We start from the raw sequence: 21,523 nt of genomic DNA, 5'->3' as shown, positions 1-21,523 counted from the left end.
TCCTAAAGGATCCATTTGATGCATTCAGCACTCTGTTCTGTTGAGGGACGAGGTATTATTGAAGTACAGACATAGTGTTATGTACTGAGGTGTGCTACAGTGGTGTTTTTCAAGCGTTTCAGAGTAAATTCTCCTGTATATTTTTATGATAGACAACAGTCACCCAATGTTCTTTGTTCCTTAAATGGAATTTCAGTTCACTCACTGAACTCCTAGTCTGTATCATTTTCAGGTTTCTTTGGAAAAGTATTCTTTTAACTGCATTTTGTGGGACAAAATGATGGCCTAAGACTATGTTTTCATTGGCCATGTTCAAATGATATTAACCGATGCCATGACAGCTCCAAGCTGCCTGGAATGGACATTTGTGTAGGCTGTTCTCGATGGCTTTGCATAGCCCCACATCCATCCTAGCACTGTCAGACGTCAGCTGTGCCCTTCTTTGCATTTGTGTTTGAAAGGTGGCCTGAAAACAAGGCACTTCTCTGAAGTTTTTTTTGTTTCCTTGCCTTACAAAAAAACTGAGTTGGTTGTATGGTTGTGATGGTGGAATTGTATGCCCTCATTTTTTGGTGCAGTTCCCCAACATTGAGGTAGTTTCAAATCTGCACAGTGGAGGAACCCCAGGGTGTGAAGTCAGGTAAGCAACATCGGTATACAGCATTAAAAACACTTCCGTGTCTGTTGTGAGAAGCTGTGACAGTATCGCTGTAAAATGTTATGAAAAGGCAGTCTGATGGCCTTTCTATGAACGGGAGGTGTGTGCGGACAAAAACGCACTTCCACAATAGGATAGTATTGAAAAATAGTGGAATCTGAGCTGGTGGAGCTCAGTCTGCTATGAGTTGCTTGCGCAGATGTGCCCTGTTGCGGTGTTCCTCAAGGCCATGTGCATAGGGAAAAAAACTGCTACACCCAGGTTCAGCTAAATCATAGCTTATGTAAACACCCTAAGATAAGATCCTATTCTTTCTGCATCACACACACAGTGCTGGGTGCACAAAACCTATGGAAACAAACAGCAGTCTCATTCATTGCCGCATGATATATATTTGCCTAAACTTTCCTGACCGGGTTGCTCATGCAGATTCCAAGACTGGGTCCCTTACACAGAAACAGAGAGCCGCTCAACAGTCAGGATGGCCCGCGGACTACAGGTGTTTGTGCAGCTTTGTTTTGGGGGTTATTGTGTTTCAGTGGCAAAACCGTAAGAGGCTGTGTTCCTGAAAGAGGCTGAGCGATGTGTCTGCCGTGTCTCTTTGACAATGAGATGGCGTGTCAGAGGGGATTTCCAGGGCCTGGTTGCGGGCGCATGCACGGAGCGAGCTGAACGTCTGGGAAATCACAGGTTCCGAAATTAAAAAAAAAAAAATCCTTTATCCATGAGGCTGTCTGGCTACAACTTGAAACTGTCTGCGTTCTGAACTAATATTTGTGGAACAAAGATGCAGTGAGTCACACATTGGTTGTGGCCGCCAGACTGGCGTGATGTGTTTTCCCTTTTATGAGGCTGCAATGTAGATGGCTAATCAAAAGTGGGCTGCCTAGATCAAGAGTGGTACCAGTGTCCCGTCTGATGAAAGCTGTATCAGTGCAGAAGAAGGTCACACCAAGGAGGTTGTGTTTGCACACAGTCCTCAACTGGGAATTGACTATTCATTTGTTTATTTTAAGTTGATGGAGGCATTGAGAGTAGCTAGCCAGGCAGCATAGCTAGCTGATATTTCATCATCAGGATGGCACTACTAGCCTCCCCCCCTTACACTAAAGTGTGCTGCCCTGAAGTGATCTGGCCAGTTCTCAGAATTTTCTGCAACATAAACCTATGGAATAATTTTAAAGTTGCATTGATTGATTGTTTTAAAATATACTGTATCAAATTGCCTCACTCCGTAGTGAACATAGTGATATATTCTGATGTACTGTATCATTGCTCAGGTATCGAGATTGTATTGTTAAGCCAGAGGTTTACACACCTTTCATTGAATGTGACTCAGGACACCAGCGACACGCGCTCTCAGGGTCTCCTCACTGGCGTTGAGAGGGGATTGGGCTTCCATGGCTCCATGGCACTTAAATTCCCCACACTGCCAGGATCGCTCAGCCAGATCAAGGCTTGGATGGAATAGCTGAAACATTAATAATGTATGAAAAAGGCTTTATGAGTGTTAACCTTTATTATACATACAGTTGGGTTAAAAGCCTGGATTTTCACAAGTGTTCCTCATTATAAAGAGGGAAACATTTCCCTGAGTGGATGTGTATGGATAATCAGGTCCCAGGCAGTGAGGCTGTTGGCCTTTTGATAGAGTACAGACTGTGCTGTGTTTTGCAGGCCCATAGAGTGTAAACTGTGTGTTTTGTTTCACGGGCAGATAGCCTGTAGATGGTGTTTCACGGTGAGGATGTGAGCTGTGCTCGGTTTCACAGGCAGCGGGGCTGCAGCCCGAGCCGCCTCTCCCGGGCAGAGAGCCCGCGAGCTCGTCTGTGTGACTGACAGACAGAGAGATTGCAGGAATGAGCTCCGGGCCCTCTGCGCCTGCAGTGTTAGTGGAACGCCACATGTTGGGTGCCAGCCCAGAACCAGGCTGCTCCTCATCCTCTGCTGCTCTGCATTCCTCGCGCTCCCGTTTCCACGGACGCGGGCTGCGGGTCCCCTGACCCGCCTCTGCTGCAGGTCGCCCATACCCAAGGCGTTTCCACTGACCCAGTTTAGCTGAAGGTCAGCTGTACATGAGGCCTTTACACTGACCCAGTTTAGCTGAAGGACAGCAATACCCAAGGTCTTTACACTGACCCACCTTAACTGTAGGTCTCCTGTACCTGTGGCATTTGCACTGCCCCAAATTAGCTGTAGGTCGCCCATCCCTGGACACAGGCACACTGTGCGCTTAACAAATTCATGCCCTACCATCCATGCCAAGAACTGGACTCGCACTCCCTTGAAAACGTGCACATCATGTGCCTGGTCCATGTGTAAGACTGATGTGCGGTCAGACATGGATCAGAGCGAATAAATGAAGACCGTGGAAGTGTAAGAGAACCACCTTTCAGTGTAAATACAGTGTAGCTTTGGAGGGAGCTCTGCAGTGAATGTGGGAGCACTGCTCTGCTCAAAATATTCGAAAGCCTGCAGTGTAGACATGCGCTTTAAATGAACAGCGCTGACGTGGGACCCAAAGCCGTCCGGCATCTGTCCGTTTGCCTTAATACCTCCAGTCATTTCATTTTGCTTTTCTTACATTGGGTGAGCGATGGCGTGAGCAGCATCTCTGCTCTCTGACGCGCTTCCGGGGTTTAGCTCTTTGGTGACAAGGCGGAGGTGCCGGTGGCGATGAGCTTACTGTTGCCACACTTCCTGTTCCCCTCCCGCCTGTCCTGCAGGCTACGTGACAGTGCTGTGGTAGGAACCTGAAACACAAGCGGTGGGGTTTTCCCCCTAAGCCCCACGGCAGCCTGTGGCGGCAGCGCGGAGAGCAGCCGCGGAGGCTATGACCCCTTGATGCCAGCAGGATTAACGCAGGGGCCTGAGAGCGCAGCGGGATTAACGTTGGGGCTGAGTGTGCGGCAGGGACACATCTGGGCACGGCCGCTGGCCAGCGTCCAGATTATCACATCTGTCCAGGGGCCGTACTCTGGGCTGCGGTCATCTTGTTACAGAGACACATGGCATGCATTAATGGGGAGGGGAAGATCGGGCGATTTTGATAGTGGAGAACAAGGCAGCCTCCTATGCTAATCCCTCCCTCTTTCATGTGACGTCAAGTGGCGCACACAGAAGCACGCCCTCTAGAAGAGGTGGGGCCATTACCCACAATGCATCTCTTTCGGTGCTGAGCGGTGAAAGGCAGGGCAGGTTTGCGTGTCGCGGCTGTTCATTGGCTTGAACTGGCTGAGGATTGGACCCAGAGACAGCCGAAGGCAGCCCTTCCACAGTGGTCTGCGTGGTCTGCTTGTTTGTTCATTCGATACCGTACAATAAAACGGCAAAGCGAGTCAGAGGCAGGGGATGAAAGGAGCGTTTCTGGCCATCCGACTCCTGTGCCGTATCGTCCCGAGCTGACCGCACGTGCAATTGTGCACAGGCTTCGAGGCCAGCCGGTCGAATTTTTAGCACACACCCCCACCACCACCCAACCCCAGCGTGAGTGGACGTGGGGCCTCGGATGTGGGCTCATCCTGCAATTATCCCGTCCCAGCAACCACTCAGCTTGTGAGGCGGCACCACCCTTGTCCTGTACCGACTCTCAGACCACCAGGCGAGTTCCCTCTCCAAGGACATCTGATGCTGTTATTGCATGAGGTTACATCATAGGCTTTCTTCCCATTTTTGGACTTTTCATTCATTCAGACTACATTAAAAGAGCAGTGACATGCAGACTGCTGCTTATTACGGCACTGTCATCATATATACCCATTCATATATCTGCTTTTGTTCCATCCTTGAGCTTATTTGTTATTTATTGTGATTATGCATGGCTTTATGAGGCACAGATGCTATTGATGTGAGGTTGTGTGAAGGTTTAGCGTCTTGCGCCTCATCAAAAGAGCGAAGCTGCAGAAATCCAAATGCCAGCGCTTTTTTCTTCCCTGGATTTGATGACTGTAGCCAAGAATATCCTGTTTCTTTTGACCTTTAAAGCTATTAGGAATGTGAACCTGCTTCTCACTGCGGTAAATGTTTTGTAAAGACTAAAAAGACAAAGTGGGTCATTGTTCATTTAGTCAATGCTGATATTGTTCTATTGATTTTTCTCCCTCCTGAGAGGAGATGCAGATTAATTACATCCATTTTTTTATGATTGCTAGTTTTAACTTTCTAATTTTCAAATGACTCATATTCCTGGCGTTATTATCGGAGCGCAAAATCGATCGCTCTACGAATTACCAGACTCGTCTGAAAGCCATTCGTGTTAGAGTCTAAGCAATCACTATAATGAAATGATGTGCCCTTGTTCTCATTGCAGATAGAACACCTGTAAAGGATAATCACTATTTTAAATGGTATTCAGCATTTGAAAACCATGTCAGACAAAATGATGAGTGAGTATGAGTGAAGGATATTCTGGTACCTGAACATCGCTTGTGTTGCTAAGCCAGCTGGTCCCTGTGCAGCAGTCAATGGCGACCTGACCTGTTAGTGTAATTTAGAGGAGACCTCTCTCACTGATATTCAACATGAAGAATCCCGCACCTACGTCCCTGAGCCAGTTGGATCTGTGAGGGTCAACGGGGACTTCGATGAGGGGCATATCCGAGGGGGTGGTAAGATGAAATGAACAGCTGGTGAATCCTAGCATTGTACAACAGGATGCAAAAAAAGTGTCGAAATCCAGTGCTTGGCGAGAGATCGCGTAATCTCTTGGAATTAGTGGTAGCTACTTAGTGGTAATTGTCTTTGTCTGTTATTCAAAAGCAAAAGGAAGCAACTGCAGAATAATTACAAGAAAAAAAAAACACGCTGTTCTGTTCTGAAATGTGCTGTTGTGTGTCTGATAGCACAGGGTCTTTATGTTTGCGCTGTACAGCAGGGGCGATTCTAGGATCAGACCTTTAGGGGGGCTCAGTCCCTAATGAGAATGTGGCATGCATACAGTGCCTTGCAAAAGTGTTCAGTCACAATGTTTCTTATTCTGATAGACTTGGGCTTTATGGTATATTTACAGCAGGCTACATTTATGGACAGTGAATTGAAGCATTGGAACAAACCCTGACTCATTGGAAATGTCTGTTTTTCCATAGATGGATATACGATTTTTTTTTTTTTAAAGAAAACAGCCAGGTTCAGGTGAGAGTCAAGTAAGTAAGTCAGTAAGGTCAAAATGAAGTTACCTCACTGTATTGCCCACAGCAACCCAATATTCAATTAGAATAATGTTATAAATTGATATGGATCGATTTACACCTTTTATTAGATTATAAATTCTCTGTTTGGTTGTTATGTTTGCCTTTTGGTTGACAGCACAAAGAGGGAGAGGAGGATAGAGAAGGAGAGAGAGCAGGATTGAGTCGGCAGAAAGAGAGAGAGAAAGAAAAATATTTTGTGTAAAATTCATGTTACTTACTAGTAATTCATTAAAAGTATTATTGTTGTAAATTAAAATATCATATATAGAAAAATATTAATGTATTGTTATCCAGTGAAATTCACTTCTTCTCCTTCTCTTTTCACTGGCGTGGCGGACTACCAACATTAAAGGTGCACGCCGCCACCTACTATACCGGAGTGTGTAACATCATGACTTTATAAATAATACTGGACATTAAACCTGTTTAAATAAAGCCATTTGAACCTGCAGTTGTTTGTCCCGTCTCTAACAGACAAATTCGCAAAACGTTGGAGGGCTAAAAATGACTTCAGAAAATAATAATTATTTATTATTATTATTATTATTTAGTGGTGCTGAGATGAAATTTAGGCGTGCTTCAGCACCCCTGAAGCACTCATATTCCTCACAGGAAACCTGAGGTAAACTGGAGAGAAAATCAGTTTCCAGTGTTGTGAACACACGTGCCCAAAACGCTGCCCACACAGTTTATTTCGGTTTAACATTGTTCGTGGTTCTATAGAATTCTTGCCTGTTTGTTTTTGGGGTGGCTGGGTTTTTAAAATTTCCTGAACCTTTTTTTTGCTTCCTTGTTTGTTTTCCCTCTTTTTTTTTTTGTCCGAACTGCACAGGTGGCTCCTAAATGCCAGCCTCTATAAAAAGAAGCGTTGAATTAATGCCTTTCTCACATCTGTTATGTTAGGTGACTTGGCAGCCATTAACCTTTCCAGCTTATATTCGGTAGCGGGGACCACACTGCTTCTCTATGGGGAATCTGTGGCTTTGCTCCACGGCGTTTAAATAATAATGCGGCCCAAGCCAGCCTGCATGTTACATAAGTGTGAATTTCTACAATTTCTGCAAACATCCCATGAGTGGCTGGGTTCTGAGGTGTTCTATAAGTAGAGAGGTTTCCCCGGGACAGGCCCCCCTCCTCTGTAGCCCCATGGCCTTTCTCTGCATGGGCTCCATTCCCTTTGTTCTCTGGGGGTGTCCAGGATTCATCCTTTTCACCTCTGCTTTCTGATGCCACTGGCCCCAAATTTGTCACCCATTATGGGATGCTTGGCTTGCAGCCCTAGCAGAGAGAGGGAAGGAGAAAGTGGACCAAAGTAACTAAACTGACTGAACACACTGACTGCATTTTTTATTTGGATTAATATGAGCTCTGGTGAATGTTTGAATGTGTATTTAGAAGATCTTCAGGTTCTTCTCACACCATCTTACCAGTAACATTGCCATTTGCTTTGTTTTAGAGCCGGATGATGGTCTGTGCATCTGAGTAATGTGCATCAGAAGGCGGCCAATCATTGGGTAATGAGTGATGCCTGTCAAATCAGATTGGGTTTACCACTGGTCTGTGGCTGCAGTTTCAGCAGTTATTGCTCATGCTTCTGTCAAAGCCTGGTCTTCGTGGGTTTTTTCAGAAATGAATGTTCTATTGTTTAAATAAATTAACTTCTGTTGTTAGCATTGGCCAGTGCCATCATGGTGAGGTTCTGGACACGGTGCGAGACAAGGTGTCTGTTCTCATTTGGGGTAACTGACCTTGCACCCCTCACGCCTTGTGCCCCAGCCGTCCCAATGAGTGAGACAGACAAACCCTAAGTGTGGAGCATTGCAGCTCACAGTCTCCATTTCCTGTTATTCAAGCTGTCATGTGTTCACTGTTGGTGGAACTGATTTTTAATGGAACGCCTTGTAATTTGAATTAAAAAAAAAAAAAAAAAACGTGTACCCTCCCAGGGGTGTAATTGACTTTATCTTCACTCCAGTGAATATTTTAAGGAGCACGTTGGCACAGATTTCAGACCAATATCTGTTTTGAGTTTTGAGGGAACCGCTCCGTTGAGAGCGGAGCTCTAACGATTAATGTCACAGCTTTATGGGAAGGCTCTGTGCTTCCAAATTGGACGTGTGGAATGCTAGCGCTGTCTGTGGGTGCACACAAATGCTGGAGAGGAGAAGTCAAAAGCTTCATTAACACTTCCACCCAAATTTGCCTCTGACACTGTTGGGAGTTGATCCGAGCAGAGCTGTCTTGTTAACTGGGAAGCGACAATTGTGTGGTGCAGCGCAGAGGGAAGATTCCAGCCCACCCTGCGCTGGGAGGAGGAAAGGAACGTTTCTCAAAAGAAAAATGCTTTCCCTCTTTCATTAGGGAGGCCACATATTCTATCACGGGTAGAGGGCCACACACACACACACACACAAGGCATCATGGGATTCCTAGCCACAGGAAGTCATGATGGAAATGGTTGCCTTGTTTTTAGCGTGCACCTGGTTCAGGCTTTTCTGTTCCCTCCCCCAGTCGCATCCCTGACCAATTTACGGTGCCCAGGTCTCCATCTTGTGGTCTGTTTTACGTTGTCCTTGGTTCAGGGGTCTGGGAGATAGGGTGGTGGGGGTTTCTAGTGCCGGTCTGTCTCTCTCCAGCTTGCACATCTATTTGATGGGCACAGGTACACGTGAATCTTGTGCAGGCACGTCAGGCGCGGTAAGGGTGCTGGCAGGAAGTCTCCCTGGCGACGGAGGGCAGCGAGCAGGTGACTGAGAAAGGTCTGAAAATAACTTCCTTCCCCGCCGCGAAACCCCGGCTACCGCTCGACTTCCTCTGACCTCGTACGGGGGGGTGGGGCTGACTGCTGGGGGAACGCTGCCTGTCACCCACAGGGTGACCAGCTGGCCTCAACACTCAGATGGGCTAAGGCAGAGCAACGCCCCCCCCAAGCTATGGAATAACGTGTACCCTGTCCAAGGTGAGGTCTCCGCCTAGCCGTGTGCCCACTTCAGGATGCCTGTCCAAATCCAGGATGAGGTTTTTATATAGCTCTGAGGTCTCAGCACTGGGACAAGGTTATTATATCACTGTACGCCCAACATTAGAGCAGTGAATTAATATAGCGAGGATGTCCCAAACTTCAGAGCAGTGTTATCTTGCTTTATCACCAATGTAAATACAAGGGTTTTTTTTGTCTAGCCAGGTCCTGTGTTTATTTACTTACACAAATTTATGGAATGACAGGATCTTCTCTTTTAATCAATAATCAGTTTATAGTCCACTGATCTTTTTGACCTTAAGAATCTCATGTTTCACTGTTTCTTTAAGAACTGATGAATGCTGAACCTTAATGCTTTTCGCAATGAAATCTTCTCCTAGTTTAACGGGAATTGCCACTCAGAATTAAATTTACGTGTCTTTTTCCCCACTTAGGGATTTGTGAAATCAATTGACTGCCACACAGACCTGGTGCAGTCTGTTAACTGCCATTAAATGGCTCCTCGTACTGGGATTGATGGGACACATTTCTGCTGTGTAGTTCTGTGGACACGGAACACACTGAAGGGAAATGCATTTGTACAGTTCTTTAGCTGCCCCACAACACTAAATACATTACACAATTGTAGTCCAGCTCATAAAATCCTGTGTGTTTCAGTCCGGGAAATAGGACAGGAAGGTAGTTTCGGTGAAAGGGGACTGCTCCGCTGTGGGGTTGGCAGGGGGTGGGGTGGTGTTTGGGGTTGTGGGTACCGCATTCTGTGGGGGTAACAGATCCTTCACGGAGGGGACTGCTGCTTCCCGGTGCTATACCTGAATTTCTCCAATGAAACCTTTGCAGTGCACAGTGTGGCATTCAGCTGAAAACTGCTTCTCTCTCTCTCTCTCTCAAATTGAAATTCAAAAGACCTTTGTTTGCATGAAACAGAATTTGTTTTGCTGAACCTTTTTTCCATACGTTTAATTTGAATGACAGGGAAATTGGCAAGGCAGAGTGCAGCATAGTAATGAGAGGAATTATAATAATAAACAATAACCAACAAAAACATATAGGCCTATAGTAAAAATTGCTATTTTACTACTATTGATAACAGAAACAACAGCAAGAATAACAACAGTAACATCATTAATCAGCAGATGAAACAAATTATTTAGGAATGAGTTAGGTAATTTTATATATTTTATTACTGTCCCTTGCCTTGTGGTAGGCATACATACTCACTCACTCTCTTGGTCTCTCTCTGCCTGTCAGTTTCTCTCTTGCTCTCTCTCTCTCTCTCATTCCCACTCTCTGCTCCATAATTTAAAATGTGGCTTTAAATGTGACTGGCGAGATCTGCCAGAGACAGTAGTGTTTTTTTTCTCACACGAAGACAGTAAAACACGTCTCCGGCTGATTTCCATGCCGAGGTACGAGAACGTGGGACACGTCACGGCGCGTGTGTGAGGCACACGGCGGGCGGCTCAGAGAAGGGGCACAGAGGTCACATGCTCAGCGCTCTGTGTCATAGGTCACGTGGTCAGAGGTCGGATTAGAGCCTTCCGGCGTCGGGGTAGCGCAGCGGTTAAGGTGGCTGATTTGAGCAGCCCAGGGTTTGAGCCGAGTCGTGATGTAAGCCAGTGATGTCCAGGAGTCCACAACGACAGGAGAAGCTCTCTTCTTTCTGCTGGAGATAGGGGTGGACAGGTCAGTTAGGGTTTCCCCGTTTAGGTACCCTGTGGCTCAGCAGGGCCCGCGATTTGCTCAGGAGACGTCAGCAGAGTAGTGCCTATCCTCCAACCAGTTCCTGCTCTGCTATTGGGTGACCTGTAGCCATTGGCTACTGTCAAGCGTGTCAAAGGATTGCTTCCATCTCACTTCAGCGCTCCTGAAATGAAGTGGAGTCGTGTTGCGGTGAGACAAGTTCAGTATAAAATTGACCATTCCAAAACATATGGGGTTGCATACAGGGGGAAGAAGCACAGCCAGAAAATAACAATAAAAAAGATTAGAGTTTTCCCATCAGCCGTATTCAAGTTTTATTTGCACCCGATGTGTCTTAGTGGATGTTTGCTGGTGGCTGTAGCCAGTTAGATCAGCAGTACTGATACTGATTAACTGCCCAGTTAAACGCCACTTTGTCGTACAACACTTTACGAGAAGAGAATGAGGACGACCCTGTGCTTCCAAGGAGGGAGGTCGCGACCCGCATGTTGCAGAGTTGCCGTGTGTGTAAACGCACAGGAACAGTTGTACACAGCGTGGAAGCCCAGCGCAGTGGAAAGGCACTGTCAGATGGCAGTGTTACAGCTGTGCAAGACAGAGATGTCAGCGCGGTGAGGAAGTGGTTGGTGAGAAAATGTGCTTGTGATTCGTAGGGGCTGTGCTGGTGCATTTATCTCCCTTGTAGGAAATGTGCAAGGGTCTGAGAAAACCAAGGGCGCTGTTTAAAAGCAAGTTTCAAGCCTTTCAAATGTTCATCTTCGCTGATGGGCTTGAACATCAAAAACAGTGCGTGCATACTTTGAATTTCTTTTTTTGCAATGTAATTTGTGATATAATCTTGAGTTTGAAAGCTGCTATTCCGATTTGCACTCAGTCTTGCACGCTAGAGTTGTGCGGTCTGTAGTTGTAGACTCTTCCCAGAATGTCGCCAGAGCATGAAGAGCTGCAAAATTGCTCTTTTGAAAATTCAGCATGAAATTGTGTTATCTTAAGCATGTGATCTCCCTTTCTGCCCAGCTCTTGTGTTTTTGTTGCATCTTTAAACCGAAATTGCACGCGCTACGTCCCTCCTGTTGTCATGGTGATTATTATTTCAATTGAAGATTTCACGTCATTTAAAGTGGGCGCACGAGCAGTAGATTAAAGTGCTCTTTGAAGATATTCTGTCTGCACGTGCATCGATATAGGAACAGCAAACTCATGGGTGTGTCCATCTGTAAAAAGGACCGTGTGTGTGTGTGTGTGTGTGTGTGTGTGTGTGTGTGTAAAACAGGACAAGTGTCAGTGTGACTATGACTATGTTTGTGTGGGTGTGTCTGCAAGGTGGATGTGCGTGTGTGTGTCTGAGAAGTGGAAAGTGTGTGTGTGTGTGTGTGTGTGTATGTCTGTAAAGTGGAAAGTGAGTGTGTGTCTGTCTGTGTCTGTCTGTCAAGCGGAGAGTGGGTATATGTGCATGTGTGTGTGTGTCTATAAAGTGGAGAGTGTGTGCGTGTATATTTGTATGTCTGTATGTGTGTGTGTGTGTGTGTGTGTCTGTGTCTGTAGAGAGAGTGTGTGTGTGTGCTTGTGTGTATGTGTGCATTTTTAGAATGTCTCTATTGTACAGGCTGTGCCTCTGTTTGGAAATACCCAGATGAGCTTGGTCTCTGTGCAGCACGTTTCACGCATTGTAACTCAACAATCTCATAATTAAAAGCCCTCAAGCGAGGGAATGTTAACATTTGGTCTTTCATTTGGCTTTCTCTCCCCCCACAGCTTGCACTCTCTCCCTTTCTTTTCTCCTCTGAGCAGGAAGAGAAAGATGGGAACAAACACACAGTTTCTCCCACTCACTTCTCTCTCTAGGTCCTTTGTTTGTTTGCTTACAATAACAAATAAATTAAATTAAATAAAAGATCTGTTAAAATTCAAATATTAGATTCCGATCTCTGTTTTTGTGTCCCTCTCTCTACGTCTCTCTGTCTGTCTTTTCCCCCTCTCTCTTTCCCCCTTCCTTCTTCCTTTTTCTCTCTCCAGCTCCTTCTCTCTCTCTCTCTCTCTCCCTTTCTCTTTCTTTGTTGTGCCACTGAAAGATGTGTTAAAATTCAGACAACAGATTGTCTCTCTCTGTCTGTCCCTCTCTAGGTCTTTTCTGCTCTTTGTCTATCCCTCTTTCTGTCTCTTCTGCTCTTTCTTTCCATCCTTCTATCTCTTCCCCCTCTCTCTTTCTCCCTCTGTCTCTCTCTCTGTCTGTATCTCTCTCTCTCTCTCTCTCTCTCTGTCTGTATCTCTCTCTCTCTCTCTCTCTCTCTCCCTCTCTCTCTTTCTCCCTCTCTCTCTCTCTCTCTGTCTGTATCTCTCTCTTTCTCTCTCTCTCTCTCTCTGTCTGTATCTCTCTCTTTCTCTTTTTCTCTCTCTCTCTCTCTCTCTCTCTCTCCGTCTGTCTGTCTCTCTCTCTCGCACCCCTGCAGAGGTGTGGGGTCCCGATTGCTGCCATGTGGAAGGGACCCGATGCCTGTCCCATGATGCTGGCGGGTGCCTCTCCCTCTCCCTCTCCCTCTCCACCCCCGCAGAACGGAGAGGCCAGCCTTATCGCCTCGCTGCATTATTCATTTCCCCGCCAGCAGTCAAGCCTTTTCCTGCATTATGAATTTTACACATTACAGCCCCCCGCGCAGGCAGAGGGGCTGGCCTGGGCTAATGAGCCCGATGAACGTGTGTGTGTGTCTACGTGTGTGCGCCTGTGTGTGCGTGCGTGTGCGTGTGTTTGCAGCCGGTGGTGGGACAGTCAGTTCGAATGGCATTTTTGCCCTCTCGCCCACTGTGCTTCCCCTCAGAGAAGTGCCGGACATCACTGAGGTGCTGATTCGGGGTGTCCTAATCCAGAATAAGGATCTCTCACTCGCGCCCCTCTGCACCTTTTGGCTGAGGGTACATGGGTTCAGACCTCGCATTGATTTGACACGCGGGATTCCTTGCATCTGATAACCCAGGCTTCGTGTTGCGTTATTATCTCTCTAACACAATCTATTACTTGCTCCTACTGCGTGTGTGGCTTGGTAGCAAAATGAAAGAAAATTGTCATTGTTAGATGCGTTATGATGGTGACAAGGGCAATTTGGAGTAAAGAAGGATTTTATTGTGATTTGGTTGTTATTTAGTTGCCTGTAAGTAGAGTGAACATAACAGATGGCTGTGAGGCTCAAATTAACCTGGAACACCTTAATATCTGTTCTCTCTGCCTTGTTGTTAAAAATGTGTTTTATACTAGTCCTTGTGGTCTTTTATGCAATTCAGTCAGATGTACAGTTAGCACCCTCTGCTAGAATATCCCCCAAGCTGGCTACAACGTGTAACTAGACTGATTATTACTGATGCCTCACTGATTTTTACCCTTTATTCTCACATTGCTAAAGGTGGAAGACTATAAAATAATGGGAGCAGATGTCTGATGTTGAAAGAATTTTTTTCCTCCTTGTTAAGCATGTGGAGCTTCTTTGGCTCCCGCCTCCTGTGAATTAATTTACCTCCTCATTTTCCCAACGTGATTATCGATGGGAAGTGGAAAAAGTGTGAAAGGAAATAATGGAAGGTCAGCAGATCTGCTTCCATCATCCCAGGTCCAAGCGGTTAAAATGTTTGAATGTGTGAATGAAATAAATAATGGACTAAGCTAAGCGTGTATTAGCATTCAAGCTGTCTGGTGTTACAGCTCCAGTGGGCTATTATGAGCGGTCAGTGCTCGCACTCAGTGGGCCAGGTGTGCTGGCGGCTTTGGCCCTTGATCAGTGCTATACCAGGGTCCGTGGTCGTGGTGGGTGGGGGGGGGGGGGGGTGGTTTGGCGTTAGGATAATGAAAGGGCTCCAAACCAGGTGCGCTGCCAGACCTGTCCAAGGCATCAGCTTGCTGTGTGTCAGAAACGCGCCTGAAACGGCAGGACTCGGGCTGCAGCTGGGAGAGGTGGCGGGGGGGGGGTGTTCCAGCTGAAAGAGGAGGACAAGGCGTGGACCTCTCCCCTCCCCTCCTGGAGGGCTGCTTGAGCCAGCCGAACCCACCCCAATGCAGACGTGGAAGGGGCGTTTGTCACGGATGGTAGGAACTGGCACTGCTCCTTGATCCGCCCGGCTGGTCTGGTTATCTGGTTACTCATTAACCTGCCGAGGACAAACCAAGGGCTCTCTCCAGTTACCTGTGTTTATAATGAGTGCCACTGTTCTGGTGTCCTCAGGCTGTGCCTCTGGAGTCTCTCTTTTTTGGGCGCGAGAAACCTGAGAGAAATGTTAATGTTTGCATAAAGAGGTAAATGGGGATCCAAACACTTCTCAAATTGGAGGGCCACAAATATAGTTCCTGTTGTATGCCAAGTGGGTTGGCCATGGTAGAGCTGCTCTGAACACATTGGGCGTATTTATTGGTGGCTAATGCCTTTTTGAAGGGAAACAATCTGAGGGTTGGGAGTATTAGTATTAGTATAAGACTCTTTTTGAATGCTTTCCCCGGTTTAAGAAAAAGGGTTTGGCATGTGTGGCTGCTTTCTTTCCCAGGAGAAGTGCCGAGGTGTGTGTATGTCTGTGTGTATATATATATATGTGTGCTTTTGACACCGGCTTATGCCATCTTTTTTGTCTCGTAGGGTCTCGCAGTTTCCTGGAAAATAAATGGACTTCAAGAAGTAGGATTTCTAGTTGTGGTATGTATGGCCGTCAGTCCTGTAATTCTGTCTGTCTGAGAGATGCACACACATGCACATACACACAGGCATGTGTACAAGTACACACAGACACGCAAACAAAAGCAAACACACAGACACACAAATATATATACATATATATGTAAGCGCATATATGTATATAAGCGTGAGTGTGTGTGCGCACGCACACACTTATGCACACTCAGACACATGTAAACAAGCACACACATTTTGTAGCTTAGTTTGTCATTGACTGAACCTTTTCAAAATAGCCCCTAATCCTACTGAAAATCCTGGTAAATTGCCGTAATTGTGTAGTAAATTGCTGTGTCTGTACTTAGTACCGAAAGGAAGGGGAATGACAGTTGTGTTTGATAATGGCATGTTCCCAGCAGGAAGAAAATAGTTTCCCGGAAAAGAGAAAATTAGGTACTCTGACAAAAATAGCCTAAAGTGGCACTCAGGAGAACATGTACCTCAGGCACCCTTAAGAGCTGACGTAGAGCTGAAATTTAACCGTTTCTTCCGCCAGACCTACAGGCAGTGATTTCACAACACTTCCCCAAGAGATGTGTAACTTTCAGCTGTCCTCTTGTCACGGTTCGGCAAACTATCAAACACACCATTGCACAATCCTCGCGCCACCTAGGGGCAGTGGGAGGAATGAAGCGTGCATCGGGTAAGGGGCCTTTTCAGGATGAAGAAAGGACGTGGGTGGTGTTGTTTTTCCTCAGTAGGGGATAAAAATGGAAGACTTTACCCACAGAGAGCTGAACAACAGCCCGGCTCCAGGACCTTCTGATGAAAGGAGCTGCAACGCAATGCTGGTGATGGGAGAGAACCCGCTGTGCTAATTCGCTAAACTTTACCTCACGTGAGAATCTAAAGATATGTGATGCTGCTATTGCCCAAGTGCCACATATATGAGTTTCACCCCCTGTACAAGACAAGATCAAATGGAGCAAGTGTAGGCGGGAGAGAGTCTTGATTTTCAGCTTTTAGGAAACGAGAGAAAGGTGAGATCCGGAATCCACTTGCAAAGTAGACAGGAAGGAGGAAGGAAAGGCATTTGTAAGACAGGAGGAGGTTCTCAGCGAGCAGTTGGTAACGTGGTCATGTGTTTGAACCCTCCAGGGCCCATCCTGACCTCGCCTCTGCAGTTCCCCGACCGCCCGGGATCTGAGGGGGCCCCGCGATGAAGTCCATCATGAAGCAATGGAAGCAGCTGGTCCTGGTCGGGATGCTGGCCTGGGTCGTTCTGTTCCTGGCCCTGTTCACCTACTTCATGGATGCACGTGCAGACGAGCCCCGCGCCTCCGCTGCGCTGTCCCACACTGAGACCCGCCGCCTTGCCTCCATCCAGGGCATCAACCGAGCCATCATGGGGTCGCGGCCGGAGGCCACCACCGCTGCTGCCCAGGATCTGGGCCGTGAGGGCGGGGACATGGACGGGGGGCCCTATACCAGCCAGGAGGCAGTCGGTGGAGGGACATACCTCGACCCCCAGACCCTGGCAGCGTGGTCTGCCTTCGGGAACGAGGTGGTTGACCCGAGGGACCCGAGGGACCCGAGGGGGGTTCGGACCCGAGACAGGGCCGTGGGAAACATCGCTGGCCAGGAGGAAGAGGAGGAGGGAGAGGAGGAGGACGAACGGGAGGAAGAGGAAGACGAGGGAGGCGCGAGGAAGACGGGCTGGGATGACGTGGATGAGCTGGAGGAGTACTACTTCTCCAAATCCAAGTCGGTGATCCACGGGCTGTGGAAGGGCGAGGTGTCGGCCAGCATGCTGAGCCCACGGCTGCAGAAGGCCATGAAGGAGTACATGAACGCCAACAAGCACCGCGTGGCCTACGGGGGGCGCCGCAGGGCTCGGCAGAGCGGGAGGGAGGTGCTGTGCGAGCTGAAGAAGCAGGTGCAGGTTCGGGCGCTGGACGGGACCGAGCCGCCCTTCTCCAGGCTCGGCTGGGCAAAGCTGGTCCCTCCGCGGCCCCTGGACCGGCTCTACGGGGAGAGCTTCAGGACCTGTGCCGTGGTCACATCCGCCGGGGCCATCCTCAACTCCTCCCTGGGGAAGGAGATCGGTGAGTGGCGGGGGGAACACTCATCCTCCAACTGAACATTCTGTTTCATTTCTCCTTCTAGCTTCATCTTATCTTTGTAATTAGTTTCATTCAGGTCAGTTCTGATAAACACTGATAAGCCAGCATAGTTCTATGATCTTCATAAAAAGTGGAGCTAACACATGCTGTCAATGACTTGTTTGAACCAATAAAATCTCTGCCCTTCTCTACAAAGCACTGTAATTGGTTCAAATCAGTGAGTCACACAATAGCTTCACCTATTTTGGGATTTATTAAGCTTCCCTCTCCTTAACATCTGACAAAGATATATGTAGTATATAGTTTTACACATAGTTACAAAGACAACTGACATGACATACAAAGAGGATAGTGGGAAGGGTAGACAAGATTATAAACAGGAGCAGACTTGAGTTAAGCATAAAATAAGAAAATGAAATAAGGCTGTCCAGTTTCAGGTGTGTCTGTAAAGTATTCCAACAGCTGGGTGCAGAGTGAATAAAAATTCAGGTTCAGGGAATGCTCAGGGAAGTAGAAAATTCAGGTAAAATGGAAGTTTTCCTAAGATGGCTTTGTACTCAAACTAGTCAAACTAGACACATATAAACAAGGTATATTTCTAAAAGAGAAGCCTAACTTTAGGCAACATTTACTCTTTTAGCAATGTGGGTTTCAAAACTCAAAACTTTTTCATTTAGACATTGTTAGTGAGGGTGTATTACCATCATTATTACTGTGTTACATTTTATTGAGATAAGGATTCTGGATAGTGTACAGAGACTGTGTGAATCTTCAGAACTCTCACAGTGGTTTTGCGTTGACAGGATATACGTGAGAATGGAGGGTAGACTAGTGGCAGGTTTCAAAGGCGTAGTGTCTCCGATTTGATTGGACAGTTGATTGGCTGTGACAGCCATTGGACTGGAATGCCAATCTGTCGACAGGTTTTAAGACAAACAAGCTGACGGTGCACCATATGGACCGGGGCTGGGACTCTCTGTGCCTGCCACCTGTCAGTGACGTAGCTACCGCAGCTGCCCGGCGAACCACACCGTGCCCTGCCCCCGCTGCCTGTCGCTGCCAAAAAGGCCCGTGTTGTGCCCACAGGGCACCAGATTTTCACCAGTCACAAGCTATTCAACTCCCTGTGTTCCACATTGAAGGTGCTGTCTCTGCCATTGTCAATGCTGTTAGTGCTCTGATTCACTGGCTCTTTATGAATATTCTGTAAAGGGTGTGGTCTATAACAGTATCCATAGCTAGCATAGCAAGGCAGACAGCATCAGAACCTCATGGACAAGGGAAGGGCAGAGGAGAGAGGGAACATAGAAGCTGAATATCTGGTCAGTATGTAGAGTATCTGTACTGCAGTGCTCACTGTGTCGTGAGTTTGAGTATGAGTCGGGTTGACCCCCCCCCATGTGTCTGGTTTCCCATGGGGCATTTTTAATCACCCCTTGCGTCCACTGTGCAGGTGCTGTGCCAGTCAGTTTTGCTGTCTGTAAAGAGACAGGGTCAGTCATCCTCTTCTCTCCGCTCTTTTGGGCGCGTCCCGCTGGCTGTCCTGTGTGCTTTCCAAACCGTCGCAGGCACATCCGTGCACAGCGAGAGCGTGAAACGCCCCGCCAGATGGCTCTTTAAAGAAAGCCTTCTGGTAACGGCCCGACCCATTTCAGCTCATTATCGCCGGGACTCTAGGAATACAGAGACACACTCTGGCACCGAAGAGCGCTCTGTCTATTTTTAATCCGCCGACTTGCTGTGGCGGAACGAGCCAGGCCCCCTGTCCAGTCTCCAGAGTGGACTCCTTCACCTGCCTGCTGTCCAAAAGCATCTAAACTCTTAGGGCTGAGCTGTAGCAGGGAGGGGAGCAAAATACCCTTTCCTTGCAGGAATTGGGTTCAAAAGAGGGAGGCTCATGGGAAATGTAGTCCAAGCAATCAGCCAACGCAATTAAAGTGCCACCTGCCATTATAGCGCAGGGCTTGGTTTGCTCTGCTCGCACCTCTGCCACAGGACAGCAGACAGGACAGACGGACATCTCAACCTCAAACCCTGGAGCTGAGGTGGTTGCCATGGCTTCCACACCCCCGGGCGTCCCCGCTTTGCAGCATTAATCCACCGAGCAGGTGCCACGGTGCAGCGCCTTCACACCAATCTCCTGACTCACCGCACCTCTCTACAGTAAAGTCTGCCGGGGTCCAATCAGAGGCAGTCGACCTCAGTCGGGCAGGGCCTGCTCTCCCCACTCACAACAGAAGGCATTTTTAACAATAGTACCTCATATTGTTTGTAAGTACTGTTTCTTATTCCTGCTGTATTTTTTTCTAACGCTATCTCCAAGACACCTGTTCCTAGATTAGATGCCAGAAAAGCTGTATGTTTACTCAAGCTACCAGCACTTACGTGCACATAAACACACACACACACACACACACACACACACAGAAAATCTCTCCATTTGCACACATATCCTGGATTCAGTCTCTAACAGCAGGAGCTTTACACACACATAGTGACACAGAGCATCAAACAGCATATAGAGTTTATCAAATACAGTCGAGGGCCTTTTCAGTTACCTGTAACGCTCCTCCTCAACAAACAGGATGTGAAAACCAAGCAGAAGTGCTACTCCAGAGGACTTTCAAGGTTACTCACAAGCCTCTATCTCCACCAGACATCCCAGGATTTTAGTCGTCGAGCACAGATGGGGAGTTAGTCTGAGATTTTGACAATGGAGCGTTTTGTTGCCTGGGACCAGGGAAAAGTAATGAGCTAATTAATTATCGAAACTGGAAAGCCGCCTTTAATTAATCACATATGCATAGGATTTTGCAGGCAATCAAACAAAATTAATCATGTTAATTACTTTTAAACTGTTCAAATTTATATTTGCCAGGACAGTTTTCTCTTGCTTAATATCTCAAAGCAGAAAGCCCACTTCACTTATTGTGTAGCCTTTTCACCCTGTTAAGACCAATTTCCAGTAGCGTCCTGTTTTAATAGGTACGATTCTAATTCTCAAGGAGTGCGGAGTAGGTCAACCACAGTAGGGTTTTCAGCCAAACCTTCATTAAGCTAGCAATCTGTCTGGACAGACGCACGTTTTAAAATGCACCAGCAGAGCAGAGCAAAACTCTTATGGAAAAAATTCTATTAGAAGAAAAATTCAACTAACAAGCTAACAAGACATAGACTTGGTGTTTTGACCCACCTCTTCAGTGCACTTTGGCTCATTTGTGCAACTATAGTATATATCTTGTCTTTTCTTGTATATTACTGTAGCTTGTGACTTATTAGTTCACACATTAACAACTGACACTAGTTGTTAATGTGTGACTATTAGAGCCCTTTAATGGGGAGACGTATTCAGATGTGGTCTGTGTGATGTTTCCGTATGTACTCTCATTCAAGGGGCGTTACTATATGCACCTCCGTACCATTGATTTGTGACTCCACTCCGTACCATTGATTTGCCACTCCACTCTCATAAGTGAGAAAAGATGAAAGTAAAATGAAATGGCGTTTAAACAAGTTTAACAATCGTGAGGCCAACACCATTCAAAGCTAATGGCTCAGCACCACTGATGTACAGATATGGCACTGAATCAGCATTCTGCTGAAACTTGGTACTGTGTACTTGGTAAAATAAAACTTTCACTTTCATGCTTAGTCCATTTAACACTGATGCAATGCGTTTCAATTTGTAAAACCTTAACAGTGACATCATCTCACCAAGATGCGAGTTGAAACGATTGACACGTTGGTGATTTTAGTCCAGGAAACGGTACTCTCTGAACACATGCAGTGCATGAAAACAAATGGCTGCTGAAATTCCATAAAATAAGTTATAAGATAATGGAATCATGTGACGCAAGGGCATGACCAGATTGGCTATATGTTCAGGGGGATTTAAAACTACAACCAAGTACATTTTTTCAACAGACACACAGATGTTCATCATTCCATGTTCACATCTGTATGTGTGAATCTCATTCCTTTATGTGCAAGTGTGTCTGTTTGACAGTGGACCTAACTCACAAATCTGTAACATCACGAAGATAAAAGGTTTGCTTGCTACCTTTCAAGAGGCTGGACTGTTGCCAGGACCAGAGGCGCATTGTGAATCTGCCGAAAACGGATCTATGCTGCCCTCAAATGGAGAGCCGCATGAATAGCATCCCTGGGTGTTGCACAAGCCGTCACTAAAACCTCACGGGTTCAAATTTTTATTCGCTTTTAAC

General features: G+C 46.9%; 1 protein-coding gene across 1 annotated transcript in view; it reads left to right on the top strand.

Annotated features, from left to right (window-relative positions):
• The window catches only part of st6gal2a (ST6 beta-galactosamide alpha-2,6-sialyltranferase 2a), a 48,235-nt gene that overhangs the window by 4,394 nt on the left and 22,318 nt on the right, over positions 1-21,523 (top strand). Inside the window, exons 2-3 of the mRNA XM_036540226.1 lie at positions 15,145-15,201; positions 16,336-17,282. Coding sequence (XP_036396119.1) covers positions 16,397-17,282 — 886 coding nt within the window. The 5' untranslated portion in view covers positions 15,145-15,201; positions 16,336-16,396. The remainder of the gene's footprint in view (positions 1-15,144; positions 15,202-16,335; positions 17,283-21,523) is intronic.

This window comes from Megalops cyprinoides, chromosome 11, assembly GCF_013368585.1.
Source record: "Megalops cyprinoides isolate fMegCyp1 chromosome 11, fMegCyp1.pri, whole genome shotgun sequence".
NCBI lineage: Eukaryota > Metazoa > Chordata > Actinopteri > Elopiformes > Megalopidae > Megalops > Megalops cyprinoides.
Note: the sequence above shows the minus strand (reverse complement) of the source record. Positions and strands in the feature narration are given on the sequence as shown.